Below are 14,987 nucleotides of genomic sequence, written 5' to 3'. Positions count from 1 at the left end.
CTAGGATAAAAGATGTGTTCAAACTGCCACACAAAAAAATTATGTAGCTAAAATGTATTGATTTTAAACTGTATTGTTTCTCTCCAGGACCATTCTCCTTAAAATCTGTCTTTCAGAAAAAGTATTTTCTCATTAAACATTCACACTGCAAAATCAAGATAGTGAATTAACAATATACTTTTGGGATGGACAGTAAAGGGAAAAGGATTAACACTCTAAAAACAAATGAGCACTGAAAGTATTACAAAGTTTCTTGATGTTACATTAAGAGGCCTCTTTAGTTCTCATAAAATAACTATTATAAGGTTAAATTATATTTAAATATTTAATTAAACTTTGCAATTATGTTCCTATTTAAAGTTTATCCTACATATTTAAAGTTCTAAAGCCTCAGCCAAGCACAGCATCTAGAGCCTACTCAGTAGGTTGAGGCAGGAGGATGGATTAAGCCTAGAAGTTCAAGGCTGCAGTGTGCCATGACTGTGCCTATAAATAGTCACTGCACCTCCACCTGAGCAATACAGCAAAATCATCTCTAAAAAAAAAAAAAAATCAATAAAATCCAGGTGAAGTGACTCACATCTATAATCCTAACACTATGGGAGGCCAAGTTGGGAGGATTGCTTGAGGCCAGGAGTTGGAGACCAGCCTGAGCAAGAGTGAGACTCTGCCTACAAAAAAAGGTAGTGGGGCGTGGTGGCACCTGCCTGTAGTCCCAGTTGGGAGGCTAAGGCAGGAGGATCACTGGAGCTCAGGAGTTTGAGGCTGCAATGAGCTATGATGATACCACTACACTTTAGCCCAGGAGACAGAGCAAAACCCTGTCTCAAAAAAAAAATTTTTTTTAATTTAAAAATCAACAAAGGCACTGAAATCCTCTCATCAAAAGGAGGTTTGGCCGGGCGCGGTGGCTCACGCCTGTAATCCTAGCTCTCTGGGAGGCCGAGGCGGGCGGATTGCTCGAGGTCAGGAGTTCAAAACCAGCCTGAGCAAGAGCGAGACCCCGTCTCTACTATAAAATAGAAGGAAATTAATTGGCCAACTAATATATATACAAAAAATTAGCCGGGCATGGTGGCCAATGCCTGTAGTCCCAGCTACTCGGGAGGCTGAGGCAGGAGGATTGCCTGAGCCCAGGAGTTTGAGGTTGCTGTGAGCTAGGCTGACGCCACGGCACTCACTCTAGCCTAGGCAACAAAGCGAGACTCTGTCTCAAAAAAAAAAAAAAAAAAAAAAAAGGAGGTTTGTTTTGGGAAAGCCACCTCACTCATGTGCCAATCCTCATGAGTATGTAGCTGTATGTCGAAGTCCCAGAGTCTTAGGACAAGGTAGATCAGCTTCTTTTTTCTTTGGAACAACTTTTTTATTTGTTTGTTTATTTAGTGAAGAGTGGCACTTGGCCCCTACCTCGGGGGCCAGGAGACGCCTCCACTCCAGAACAACATCCTAAAATAACAAATTTTACTCTAATAATGGCAGAATGTAGAAATTGTGGTAAAGTACTTTAATGGGTAAATAATTTACAACTTACTAAAATATTTCAGTTCATTTATTTATATTCTTTTAGTACATGTGTTCTATTCAGTACCTCTTGGGTTTTTCAATATGTTCGTTTTATCTAGTTTTTTAAAGTGTTTGGTAATATAGTTTCTGATTGAATTACAAATAAAGAAATCTGTCAATGGTCAACTTCCTAAAGATAGCTCAAACAAATTTTATATGTGATTCTTGCATTGTTGCATAAAATTTTCACCACCAAGGTAATATTCCACAAGACATTTACTTTCACCACAGAAACATACCAGTAGGTCTTTGAAAGGATGAAGCAGCAGCCCCAAAGGAAGTTTGGCTTTATTCAGCAATGCCTGAGTCTGAGGAATGTTAGTCAGTGTGCATCGAAATAATCTGCATCAAAGTAAAAAGCTCATGTCAGTTGCTGCTATGATTGTTTTGGACAAAAAAAAAAAAAAAAAAAAAGATTTAAAAGGTATACATTTTAATACTGGATGTGAAATATTTCTATAGATTCTCTCTCAAATTTTATCCCATTAAAATACTAATCTAAGTCCCACACAGAAATAGAGAATAGATGGTTATCCTATATAACCAAAATAATCTCTTCTTGGTTTATATACAAAACTTAGGTAAAAGAAAAAAAGATTACACTGCAATTACTAGGTGATGACCCAAATTTGCAAATGTAAAGTTTATTATTTAAAAGTTCAGTTTCAGCTGGGCATGGTGGCTCACACCTGTAATCCTAGCACTCTGGGAGGCCAAGGCGGGCGGATTGCTCGAGGTCAGGAGTTTGAAACCAGCCTGAGCAAGAGCGAGACCCCGTCTCTACTATAAATAGAAAGAAATTAATTGGCCAACTAATATATAGAGAAAAAATTAGCCGGGCATGGTGGCGCATGCCTGTAGTCCCAGCTACTTGGGAGGTTGAGGCAGCAGGATTTCTTGAGCCCAGGAGTTTGAGGTTGCTGTGAGCTAGGCTGACGCCACGGCACTGACTCTAGCCTGGACAACAAAGTGAGACTCTGTCTCAAAAAAATAAATAAATAAATAAAATAAATAAAAGTTCAGTTTTACTGAATATTCTAAAAATATAATTTATTGGCAGCATCGACTGAAATGGGGAAATAACAAAAAACAAAGAAAGAATAAAATATAAAAAGAAAAATATTTAAAAGTACCAAATTCAATTTATGAGAAAGTCTTCACCACATACATTTAAACTTATGGCAAATTTTTCAGGATTAAAAAGTATTATGTTTGTTATGAAATTAATTTAAAATGAGAGCAAATAAAGGATTATATAGAAACAAATCCCTATACTTTGGATTTTGAAGAAAGAATGTAGTCGCCATAATGATAATTAATATCATAATCTCATTACAGCGGATAAAAGCAGAATCAGTTCAGGGGTTACAACCCTATTTCACGACTTAGAACATTTCAAATCACAAATAAGCAAGTAACAGAGTTCTATCTTCTGTATCTAGAACTTCTTTTATAAACTAATATACTGTACAGCTTATTCATAATACCTGAAGTGGCTAAAAAAATCTAGAAAACTTTAGAACATGCAAAATGTCATGTTTATTTAGAAGTGCTATTTGAAGCCTTACTCAGGGTTACAGTTGAGTTTCTGGATGTCTTCATGCAAATTTGGTACTGGAGGCTGCAAAGGTGTTGAGGGAAGCATGCTTCTTTCTTGAAGAAGATTGACAACTCTTAGACCCTCTGGATGTAGACTTAATCCACCCATGCTTGCACTTAAATGATTAGCACCTAAGGGAGTCTACAGAGATATAATTTTAAAGTAAGTTTTGTAAGTGTGTAAAGAGTTGGTTAATTTCTCTCTACATAACAAAAGTATAATTTAGATTTCCTGGACACTCTTTTGGTTCTAGAGAAATGTATAAGGACAAAGTCATCATGAAATGTCCAATATGGTTTTTTGGTTGCAAAAATGTTCAATATAACTTCCTAAAACGTTTCTCATATATATACAGTTTAAACCAAAAGGTGGAAAATAGTTTAAAAAAACAAAAAGTTTACCTGAGTAAAGGCCTGTGGTCCACCTGGGTAATTCAAGGAAGAGGGCGGCATTCCAGTTGCACTGGGTGGTGTTGTGTTCTGGTAACCAGGTGGTAAGGAGGGATATGAATATCCAACACTGCGGCTCATTTGCGGATTCTTATTAGCAAGCTGTGGTGTTGCTAGAAACAAGGTAACTTTTAAGTTCTATTTAATACTCCAGAAGCTGCGGTCCCCAGCCCCCAGTCCCGCGGACTGATACCGATCCGCAGCCGTTAGGGGCCAGGACACAGAGCTTAGCCTCCCTCCACTGCCCCCACCCCCAGAAAAAACTATCTTCCATTAAAGTTAATAAAGGAAGGCGAGCGCACAGCAGGTGAATGGCCGGTGAGTAAGCAAAGCAGCTCTGGGTTTCCCTTATCACCACCCGAGCTCTGCCTCCTCCCGAACCCTGTCCCACGGAAAAATTGTCTTCCATGAAACCAGTAGCTGGTGCCAAAAAGGCTGGCGACCTTGGGGACCGCTGCTCCAGAGTACTTTAAATCAACACATAAATCCATTAGATTATAGGAATAAACACAAAAATTAGTTTGGTATAGTTCATTTACTTTCATATGATGTACTAAATTATTATTTTAAGAGACAGGGTCTCTCTGTGTTGCCCTGGCTGGAGGGCACTGGCTGTTCAACGATCATAGCGCACTGCAGCCTCAAACTGCTGGGCTCAAACGATCCTCACACCTCAGCCTCCAGAGTCACTGGGATTACAGGTGTGAAACAAGGTAACAGACCTCATGTATTAAATTTTGTATTTAGACTAAAATTTTATATCAAAACAACTTATATAATAATTGATAAACATACTCCATAGTCATAACATAATTACAATAAAGCCAATGATTCCAATTATGAAGGGAAGAAAAACTACTCAAAAATCTAAATACATGGAAATCAAAAATGTTAACAGTACGTATGGCTACATAATTATGAAGTTTTCTTCTTAGTTTCCCACAACGAACACAGATTCCTACAATGAGCACATACGTATTAATTCTATAATCAGAAAAAAGAGATTAAAGAAAAAAACTTTCATAGCGTCTCACCCAAGAAGCCACCTCCTTCAATTTCATCATAACTACTGTGGGCTACCATAGATCCATTATTGGTATTTGATGTAATACCTAAGAAGGAAGTTCATTAACAAGATTTAAATTAGAATAATTATAATTCATGCAATATTTGAACTAACATCCCAAATTTTACATAACTTTTCAAATAAGTTTAAAACCACAGCCTGAATAGTTTAAAACCACAGCCTGTCAAAAAAAATGCATGTTTTAAAATATGTATTATAAAAAATATCAATTAGCATAGCTGCAGCTTCAGGGCAAAAGAAACATGAGTCATTGGAAGGAGTCTTTTTTTATGTTACATCATACCTAAGCCAAAGGCCCGAACAGCACAAGGCACTTTTCTTTTTTTTTTTTTGGAGACAGGGTCTCACTCTGTCACTTGGGCTACAGTGCAGTGACATCATCATACCCCATTACAACCTCAAACTCCTGGGCTTCAGTGATCCTCCTGCCTCACAATAGGAGTGTGCCACTGCACCCAACAAGCACGGCTTTTCACAACCTAACTCTAAGCCAGGCGAGGTAGCTCACACCTATAATCCTAGCACCCTGGGAGGCCAAGGCAGGAGGATCCCCTGAGCTCAGGAGTTTGAGACCAGCCTGAGCAAGAGTGAGACCCCATCTCTACTAAAGTTAGAAAAATTAGCTGGGTGTGGTGGTGCATGTCTATAGTCCCAGCTATTTGGGAGGCTGAGACAGGAGGATTGAATGAGCCCAGGAATTTGCATGAGCCATGAGCTAGGCTGACGTCATGGCACTCTAGCCCCAAGTGACAGAGCAAGACTGTCTACAAAAAAACCCAAAAATCTCTAAGGAACAGTATACATTGAAAAAAACATGAAAATAAATACCACTTAAAGAAAGTAAAACTATGACAACAAAAGACCTTATTTTCAAAATATCTAAGAAACAAAGTGGAATCCAAAATTAATTAGAAAGTGACATAAGTGAATTAGGATAACTGCTTTCTTAAGTCTAGAGAACAACCACTACAATAAAATTAAAAGTTGAACTTGTCTTCTAATATTGTACAGGATTAAAGACAAATGTCGGTGGCTCACGCCTGTAATCCTAGCACTCTGGAAGGCTGAGGTGGGCGCATTGCTCAAGGTCAGGAGTTCAAAACCAGCCTGAGCAAGAGCGAGACCCCGTCTCTACTATAAATATAAAGAAATTAATTGGCTACCTAATATATATAGAAAAAATTAGCCGGGCATAGTGGCGCATGCCTGTAGTCCCAGCTACTCAGGAGACTGAGGCAGGAGGATCGCTTGAGCCCAGAAGTTTGAGGTTTCTGTGAGCTAGGCTAATGCCACTCGGCCAACAGAGTGAGACTGTCTCAAAAAAAAAAAAAGACAAATGTCAGGGACATCTGCATATGAAGGCTAACTATTTATTTCCAGTTATCTCTGCTATTTATGAGCTCTAATTCAGGGACAGAAGCAACTAAATTCATCCCTGGTAGTCTGGTTGTTAGGAAAAAATAACAACAAACTAACTTCAGTGCATAGCATTAACCCCTATAATGTAAATACAAGAGTGCTGACTTTAACAGGCATATGTACACCAAGTAGAGGGTGGGAGTGGCTGAGGGATAAAAACTTATCTATCAGGTACAATGAATACTTTAGCTTTATACAAGGTATCTATATAATGAAAACATTTGTACCCACCTAATATTAATATTTTTAAATTAAATAAACAACAAGTAGATAAGTCTAATGATTTTCAATAAAGTCAGTAACTCCTTTTCAATTCTCAAAACCAACATGATTTTAGCCATTGAATTGATACAGTATGCCACAGTAAAACTTTTAGGTGAAACAAACAAAGCAATTGGGCACATTGTGGATTCTATTTAGTTGTATAAAAATTTACATATTTATTGTAACTTGATTTTCAAAATTATAATGTGGCAACCGTGAGAAAATGCCTTATCATTTTGTTACTCATTGTTAACACTATTCTTTTTCCTACTTATAATACTTAAGTAGGTGGCTCACACCTGTAATCCTAGCACTCTGGTAGGCCGAGGTGAGCGCATTGCTCGAGGTCAGGATTTCAAAACCAGCCTGAGCAAGAGCAAGACCCCGTCTCTACTATAAATAGAAAGAAATTAATTGGCCAACTAATATATAGAGAAAAAATTAGCCGGGCATGGTGGCGCATGCCTGTAGTCCAAGCTACTGGGGAGGCTGAGGCAGTAGGATTGCTTGAGCCCAGGAGTTTGAGGTTGCTGTGAACTAGGCTGACGCCACGGCACTCACTCTAGCCTGGGCAACAAAACGAGACTCTGTCTCAAAAAAACAAAACAAATTTAGCCGGGTGTGGTGGTGCACACCCAGCTTCTCAGGAGGCTGAGACAGGAGAATCACTACAGCCTAAGACTTTGAGGTTGCTGCAAACTATGATGATGCCACTGCATTCTAGCTGGGGCAACAGAGTGAGATCCTGTCTTAAACAAAACGAAACACAAAAACAAAACAAAACTGCTTATATATTTTCACTACTTGTATAAAAGGTTTTTGTTTAGTCTCATAAATATTTTTTTAATATTTGTTAATATTCACAATAATAGTGGCAATAAAAATGCTTTTTCACATTGGGCATAGTGGCTCACGCCTATAATCCCAGCACTTGGGGAGGTTGAGGCCAGGAGTTCATTACCAGCCTGGGTACCACAGGAAGTCTTCATCTCTATCAAAAATAAAAAAAAATCAGCAAGGTATGGTGGCCACGCCTGTAGTCTCAACTACTCAGGAAGCTGTGGCAAGATGATCGCTTGAGCCCAGGGGTTCACGGTAATACTGAGCTATGGCCACTGTACCCCAGCCTAGGCAACAGAGCAAGGTCCTGTCTTTGAAGAAAAAAAAAACTTTGGTGGAAAAGGATCAATACTTTAAAAAGAATAGTTCTAACATCATGTCCAGAAAAGCTGTAATTCCCCTTTTGCACCCACCTCCAAAAGGCATTTAACTTGATATAGCCATGATTTAAAAAAAAAATCTATACAACAAAAAAATGTGACAGAAGATAAGAGCAGCAGTTCTCAAATGCTAGTCATAGCCCAGCATAAGGTAATGAAATTCCTGGGAATTTTTTTTTTGAGAAATTTTTTAAAGCTATTTCCTCAGGCCTATCCATAACCAAAAGCCAGATTTTTCTGAAAAAATAGGATTCTAATACACAGAATTCAGATAATATTCATCTGTCTACTATAAGTCAAAACTTTAGTACCTAACTTTGTTCCTTGATTTACTTACCTTCTTGGTTGATAGCTGAATTAAATGAGGGCTGGGGTACAGCTCTCTGTGATGTTTTCGGGGGCATGAGAGTCCTTACTGAAGGTGGGCCTCCCGTTGGAGGGGGCCCAGAAAGAGCTCCTGGTTGAAAAGTGGTAGGCAGAGGTGCATTTGCTAAGGGAGGTACAGAAGAACCTAAGGAAACATTGGTTTTTCACATGTTACTTAAGAACTTAAGACAAATGCTAAAAACAGCCTTTTATAAAGCTGAATAACTTCCAAATTTACATTCTAATGTTTTTTTTAAGACAGAATCTTGCTCTTTTGCCCAGGCTAGCTCTCAGAGTGCTAGGATTACAGGAATAGGCCACCACACCCGGACTACATTTTAATTATAATCACCAACAAATTACCAAAGATACATTTACTTCTTAAAATTTATGATTTTTAAAATCTATATGCGCATTTTATAAATTTCCAACTCTCTCCCTCGCTTCTACCTGTCAATTATTAAAGCAGAGTAAATATAAAATTAGCATGAAATCACTTCTACAGTAGTTACAATGCCCTCTTCGTTAATTATTTTTCATTAACTGATCACAAAGATTCAATAGGCCATGTGAAATATCCAGTAGAAATTAACAATGAATAAAATGTTAATTTCAAGGCCGGGCGCGGTGGCTCACGCCTGTAATCCTAGCTCTCTGGGAGGCCGAGGCGGGCGGATTGCTCGAGGTCAGGAGTTCGAAACCAGCCTGAGCAAGAGCGAGACCCCGTCTCTACTATAAATAGAAAGAAACTAATTGGCCAACTAATATATAGAGAAAAAATTAGCCGGGCATGGTGGCGCATGCCTGTAGTCCCAGCTACTTGGGAGGCTGAGACAGAAGGATCGCTTGAGCCCAGGAGTTTGAGGTTGCTGTGAGCTAGGCTGACGCTACGGCACTCACTCTAGCCTGGGCAACAAAGTGAGACTCTGTCTCAAAAAAAAAAAAAAAAAAAATGTTAATTTCACTGTAATCCTAGCACTCTGGGAGGCCAAGGTGGGCGAATTGCTCAAGGTCAGGAGTTCGAAACTAGCCTGAGCAAGAGCGAGACCCTGTCTCTACTAAAAATAGAAACAAATTAATTGGCCAACTAAAAATATATATACAAAAAATTAGCTGGACATGGTGGTGCATGCCTGTAATCCCAGCTACTCAGGAGGCTGAGGCAGGAGGATCACTTGAGCCCAGGAGTTTGAGGTTGCTGTGAGCTAGGCTGATGCCACAGCACTCTTGCCCAGGTGACAGAGTGAGACTTTGTCTCAAAAAAAAAAAAAAAAAGGCCGGGCGCTGTGGCTCACGCCTGTAATCCTAGCTCTTGGGAGGCCGAGGCGGGCGGATTGCTCAAGGTCAGGAGTTCGAAACCAGCCTGAGCAAGAGGGAGACCCCGTCTCTACTATAAATAGAAAGAAATTAATTGGACAACTGATATATATATAAAAAATTAGCCGGGCATGGTGGCGCATGCCTGTAGTCCCAGCTACCCGGGAGGCTGAGGCAGAAGGATCACTTGAGCCCAGGAGTTTGAGGTTGCTGTGAGCTAGGCTGACGCCACGGCACTCACTCTAGCCTGGGCAACAAAGGGAGACTCTGTCTCAAAAAAAAAAAAAAAAAAAAAAAATGTTAATTTTATTTTATCAATTTTGTAATATTTTGTTAAGTATATTAATCTGCAATTAACACCAACTAAGTTTAGAGTAAAAATACAGAGTACTGTGGTTATTCTAAATTCTCCTAGGTTTATTTTGTTTTGTTTTATTGGGGTATAACCTGTTAAAAATGAGATTATAAATTCATACATTGTATAATGTTTACCTAGTAATGGTTAAAGCTAGTTCACCTTCTAGAGTAGCTTAAATTTTATATTAAGAATACGCCCTGGGCTTAAAAATCAGAAATTGATCCAAAGTTCATATATATAAACATTATAAAACACTCCTTTCTGACAGGCTTAAAAGTACCCATCAAAGTAAACTAAGAATAACATAGTATTTGTCTTTGTATCTACTAAGCATTTCACTGTCCTAATTTCACCGTTTTTCTATTTGGACAGTAAGTTCTAACCAGTGTAAAAACATGATCAATTGCTCTTAGGAAATTCTTCCATGCAATATCAACGTTTCAAAGCCCCCAACCTCCCGTTCTTTCAAGTTAACAACATTATTTCTGCCTTCTCATTTGCCAAAGAGGAGGAACAATCTACAAAATATTAATAGATAAAACACTATAGAGGCATGGGCATGGTGGCATCCTAGCACTTTGGGAGGCCAAGGTGGCAGAACTGCTTGAGCTCAGGAGTTCGAGACAGGCCTGTGCAAGAGCGAGACACAAGACCTCATCTCTATTAAAAATAGAAAAATTAGCTGGGTATGGTGCATGTAACTGTAATCCTAGCTACTTGGGAGGCTGAGGCAAGAGAATCGCTTGAGCCCAGGAGTTTGAGGTTTCTGTGAGCTAGGCTGATGCCACAGCACTCTTGCCCAGGTGACAGAGTGAGACTTTGTCTCAAAAAAAAAAAAAAAAATCCAAAAAAACACCACTGATAAATGTGTGCTTTAATTTTTCTTTCTAAGACTTCTTTTAAACATCTGAGTTTATAGGTGAAATGGGTAATAAAGTTTACTTATAGCATACAGTTAATCCTGTCTTTTATAAAACTTAAGGAATAAATGTAGGAAATTTTCCAAAATGTTTCAATATTGTTATTTATTTATTTATTTTGAGTCAGAGTCTCATTGTGCTGCCAGGGCTAGAGTGCCATGGTGTCAGCCTAGCTCACAGCAACCTCAAACTCCCGGGCTCAATCAATCCTTCTGCCTCAGCCTCCCGAGTAGCTGGGACTACAGGCATCCGCCACCATGCCCAGCTCATTTTTTCTATATATTTTTAGTTGGCCAATTAATTTCTTTCTATTTATAGTAGAGACGGGGTCTCGCTCTTGCTCATCAGGCTGGTCAATACTGTTATTAAATAAATTCTCCAGGGCCAGGCCGGGTGCGGTGGCTCACGCCTGTAATCCTAGCACTCTGGGAAGCTGAGGCGGGCGGATTGCTCGAGGTCGGGAGTTCAAAACCAGCCTGAGCGAGACCCCGTCTCTACTAAAAATAGAAAGAAATTAATTAACCAACTAAAAATATATATACAAAACATCAGCCAGGCATGGTGGCACATGCCTTAGTCCCAGCTACTTGGGAGGCTGAGGCAGCAGAATCCCTTGAGCCCAGGAGTTTGAGGTTGCTGTGAGCTAGGCTGATGCCACAGCACTCATTCTAGCCTGGGCAACAAAGTGGGACTCTGTCTCAAAAAAAAAAAAAAAAAAAATTCTCCAGGGCCAAATTGAAAAATTATTAGTGAACTTTATAGCTCCCAACAAGACAAATCAGTGCCTTGTTGATAAAAGTGAAGACAAAGATTACTGCCATATAACTTCCTTATCAAGAGGCACTCACACACATCTATGGCAATACAGAGAAGTCAAAGGGACAAAGGGGCAAGGTACATCACCAACTCAGCATGAACAAGAATATGTAATACATCTGACCACAAATTTGTAACAAGCTAATGTTTAACAGAATACAAGTTTTGAGATTTTTTTCACAGTTTTTAGAAGAATATTTTTGAATCCAGATTATGATACATTTCATAAAACACATTGTTTTTTCAAGTTGAATAATTCTTATTTATAACATTCATAGTTAGAGTTTCAGAGCTTGCCTTCTCAGATCCCTAAGGCTAATTAATGTAAGGATGTTAAAAGGTAGCCTATTATCCAAGAAATGTCACCATCCCTAAAAAAAAAAAAAAAAAAAGGTAGCCTATTAGAAAAAATAATTCAAAAAATTTAATATGTGGACTAGAAATTTAGTATAACTTAGATACCCACAGTTTTGATATCAGAGTATCACGTACCTATTATGAATTATGGGTTGAAAAAACAAAAGTAAAAAACGAGGAATTTTCTTTTAGAGGTCTCTTATGAAGAGAAAGCCAGGCACAATGACGCATACCTATAATCCCAGCATTTGGGGAGGTCAGCAGTTAATAAACTACAAGCCCAATGGAGTATATGTCACATATACATACAGAAATGTATGAGTGAAGAAAAGGTAACTATTGATATTACTTCACTGAATCAATATACAGAGCCCAATACAGAATTTTAAATGCTTTTCAAAGAAACACTACTAATGTTGGTAGGTGTATAAGACCCTACTAATTTTATTAGCAAAAAAGGAAAAGTGAAATGGTTAAATGAATGTACTTCTGAACCAGATAGGACCAAACACTGAGATTAAAAAATAAAAAGATCAGCCAGGCATAGTGGCTCACTCTTCTAATCCCAGCACTTTGGAAGAGGGAGGCAGGAGGATTCACTTGAGTCCAGGAGTTCAAGTCAAGCCTAAGCAACATAGGGAGACCCTGTCTCAACAAAAAATTAAAAATTTAACTATGCATGGTGGCATTGGCCTATAGTCCCAGCTACTCAGGAGGCTAAAACAGGAGGATTGCTTGAGTTTGAGGTTATAGTGAGCTATGATTGGGCCACTGAACTCCAGGCTGGGCAACAGAATGAGACTCTGTCTCTAAAAAAAATTCAAAAATAAAAAGATCAAAGTCAGTCTAAGAATATAATGCATAGCTTTCTTCTCAAATTGATGTACAGATTGAACACAATCCCTATCAAAACCCTATCTATCTTTTTTTTGCCAAAATGACAAGCTGATCCTAAATATCATATGGAACTGCAAGAGAACCAGAAGAGCCAAAACAATCTTGAAAACAAAGTTAGAGGAGCCACACTTCCCTAATTCAAAGATTATTACAAAGCTACAGTAATCAAGATGTTTGGTACTGACATAAAAATAGACATACAGATCAATGAAATAAAATTCAGAGTCTAGAAGTAAACCCTTAATTTATGATCAAATGATTTTCAATAAGGGAGTCAAGACAATTCAATGGGAGAAAAACTAGTCTTTTCATCAAGTAATGGGATAACTGTATGTATAGCCACATGCAAAAGAATGACGTTGGACCCTACCTAATACGATATACAAAAATTAACTCAAAACTTATCAAAGACCTAAATGTAAGAGCTAAAATTATAAAACTCTTGGAAGAAAGCATCCACATAAACCTCTGTTCAGGGCCAAGCATGGTGACTCAAGCCTGTAATCCTAGCACTTTGGGAGGCTGAGCAGGGAGGATTGCTTAAAGCCAGGTGTTGGAGGTTGCAGTGAGCTGTGATTGTGCTACTGCACTGCAATCTGGGCAACAGAGCAAGACTCTGTCTAAAAAAGAAAAAAAAAAATCTCTGTTCACTGCATGGAGTTACTGAGTACAACTGACCAATCATTTATGCTGAACTCAACAATGTTCCTGGCCGGGTGCAGTGGCTCACGCCTGTAATCCTAGCACTCTGGGAGGCCGAGGCGGGCGGATTGCTCGAGGTCAGGAGTTCAAAACCAGCCTGAGCAAGAGCGAGACCCCGTCTCTACTATAAATAGAAAGAAATTAATTGGCCAACTAATATATACAGAAAAAAAAATTAGCTGGGCATGGCGGTGCATGCCTGTAGTCCCAGCTACTCAGGAGGCTGAGGCAGGAGGATTGCTTGAGCCCAGGAGTTTGAGGTTGCTGTGAGCTAGGCTGATGCCACAGCACTCACTCCAACCTGGGCAACAAAGCGAGACTCTGTCTCACACACACAAAAAAACAATGTTCCTCAGACCAAAAGCATCATGTTTTGACCTGCTCCTTCAAGATCCTACATTGGTTATGGCCCCAGAACAGCCATGGCAAAAAGGTAACTCAAACCTCATAAGACCAAAGAGAGACTACAGGGATTTATTCAACTTCTCTAGCTATATGATGGATCCCAGTTCATTAAAGCAATGGCTAGTCCCTATGGAATGGTTCTGCATGCATACCTGAATCCCTGTAATTATCATGGGTAACTCAAAGAAAAATAGAAGACACTTTCAAAGGAAAGAAGCAAGGCAGGACCAATTCATAAATTTAAGTTATCTGAATTCACTCAGAGGTTAGAAAAGTAATTTATATAGAGACTAATAATGATTTTAAAAGCCAGTAATTTTCCATATGGTTTTAAGGCTTCAAGTATTAATGCAAACATCTAAACAAGCAAAAGCTTCACATTTCTACATTTTATACACTCCTGTAAAAATACTACCTGACTTTAAGAAGCTGTTTTGAAGTGAAGGTTCTTCAGAAGAAACATACTGATGATTTGTTGTTAAACTTGTATTCCCAGATACAGGTGGTTGGGATGATGCACGAGGAAAGTGGTTTGTCTGTGATCCTGTGGATGGATAGTTATATTGCCAATTCGAAGGCGGTGGTAGGTTGGCTCCAGGAAGAAAACTACCAGAAGGCATTGGTGTAGCAGCTGGGTTCTGAGAAGCAGGTAGTGGCATTCGGGGAATAGGACCACTATGGAGCAAAGGTGTTACTGGATTAGAGGCCACAGGTGGTCTGTTAATAGTCTGCCCAGATCCCTGAGAACCACCATAGTTAGACTGTCCAGAGGCTGGATTCAAAGTCTTTGCTGGTATTAGATGAGGGTAGGATCCTGGAAGCTGGAAATTGTATCCTTGGCTCACTGACACTTGTGAAGACATCAGTGCATTTTGGACAGGACCTTCCAATAAGAGGAGGAAAAATTAGTCTTTCAAATGAATATAACAATACTTTAAAAAAAAATAAAGAAAAACATATGGTAGTCTTACATTCAGCAATAAAAAGATAAATAACCCAATTTAAAAATAACAGATTTGAATAGATATTCAAATATATTTCCAAAGAAGATATACAAATGGCTAATAAGCACAAGCAATTATTAGTCATTAGAGAAATATAAACATCATTAGTCATTAAAGAAACATAAATCAAAACCGCAATGAAATACCAATCACACCAACTAGGATATGTAAAATAAAACGCTACACAATAATGAGTATTGGCAAGAATGTGGAGAAACTGGAGCCATCCTATTGCTAGTGTCA

The 14,987-nt window shown here is 38.8% G+C and overlaps 1 protein-coding gene across 3 annotated transcripts in view; it reads right to left on the bottom strand.

Moving 5' to 3' along the window:
- SEC24A (SEC24 homolog A, COPII component) overlaps window positions 1-14,987 on the bottom strand; it is a 64,859-nt gene that overhangs the window by 36,675 nt on the left and 13,197 nt on the right. For 2 of the 3 annotated variants that reach the window (XM_012762193.3, XM_012762189.3), the window contains exons 2-7: window positions 14,156-14,623; window positions 7,940-8,113; window positions 4,647-4,724; window positions 3,565-3,725; window positions 3,132-3,304; window positions 1,803-1,905 (exon numbers count right to left, since the gene is read on the bottom strand). In XM_012762193.3, coding sequence (XP_012617647.1) covers window positions 1,803-1,905; window positions 3,132-3,304; window positions 3,565-3,725; window positions 4,647-4,724; window positions 7,940-8,113; window positions 14,156-14,623 — 1,157 coding nt within the window. The remainder of the gene's footprint in view (window positions 1-1,802; window positions 1,906-3,131; window positions 3,305-3,564; window positions 3,726-4,646; window positions 4,725-7,939; window positions 8,114-14,155; window positions 14,624-14,987) is intronic. The other variant, XM_012762191.3, reaches the window with a different exon arrangement.

This window comes from Microcebus murinus, chromosome 21, assembly GCF_040939455.1.
Source record: "Microcebus murinus isolate Inina chromosome 21, M.murinus_Inina_mat1.0, whole genome shotgun sequence".
NCBI lineage: Eukaryota > Metazoa > Chordata > Mammalia > Primates > Cheirogaleidae > Microcebus > Microcebus murinus.
This window is presented reverse-complemented; position numbering and strand designations above follow the sequence as displayed.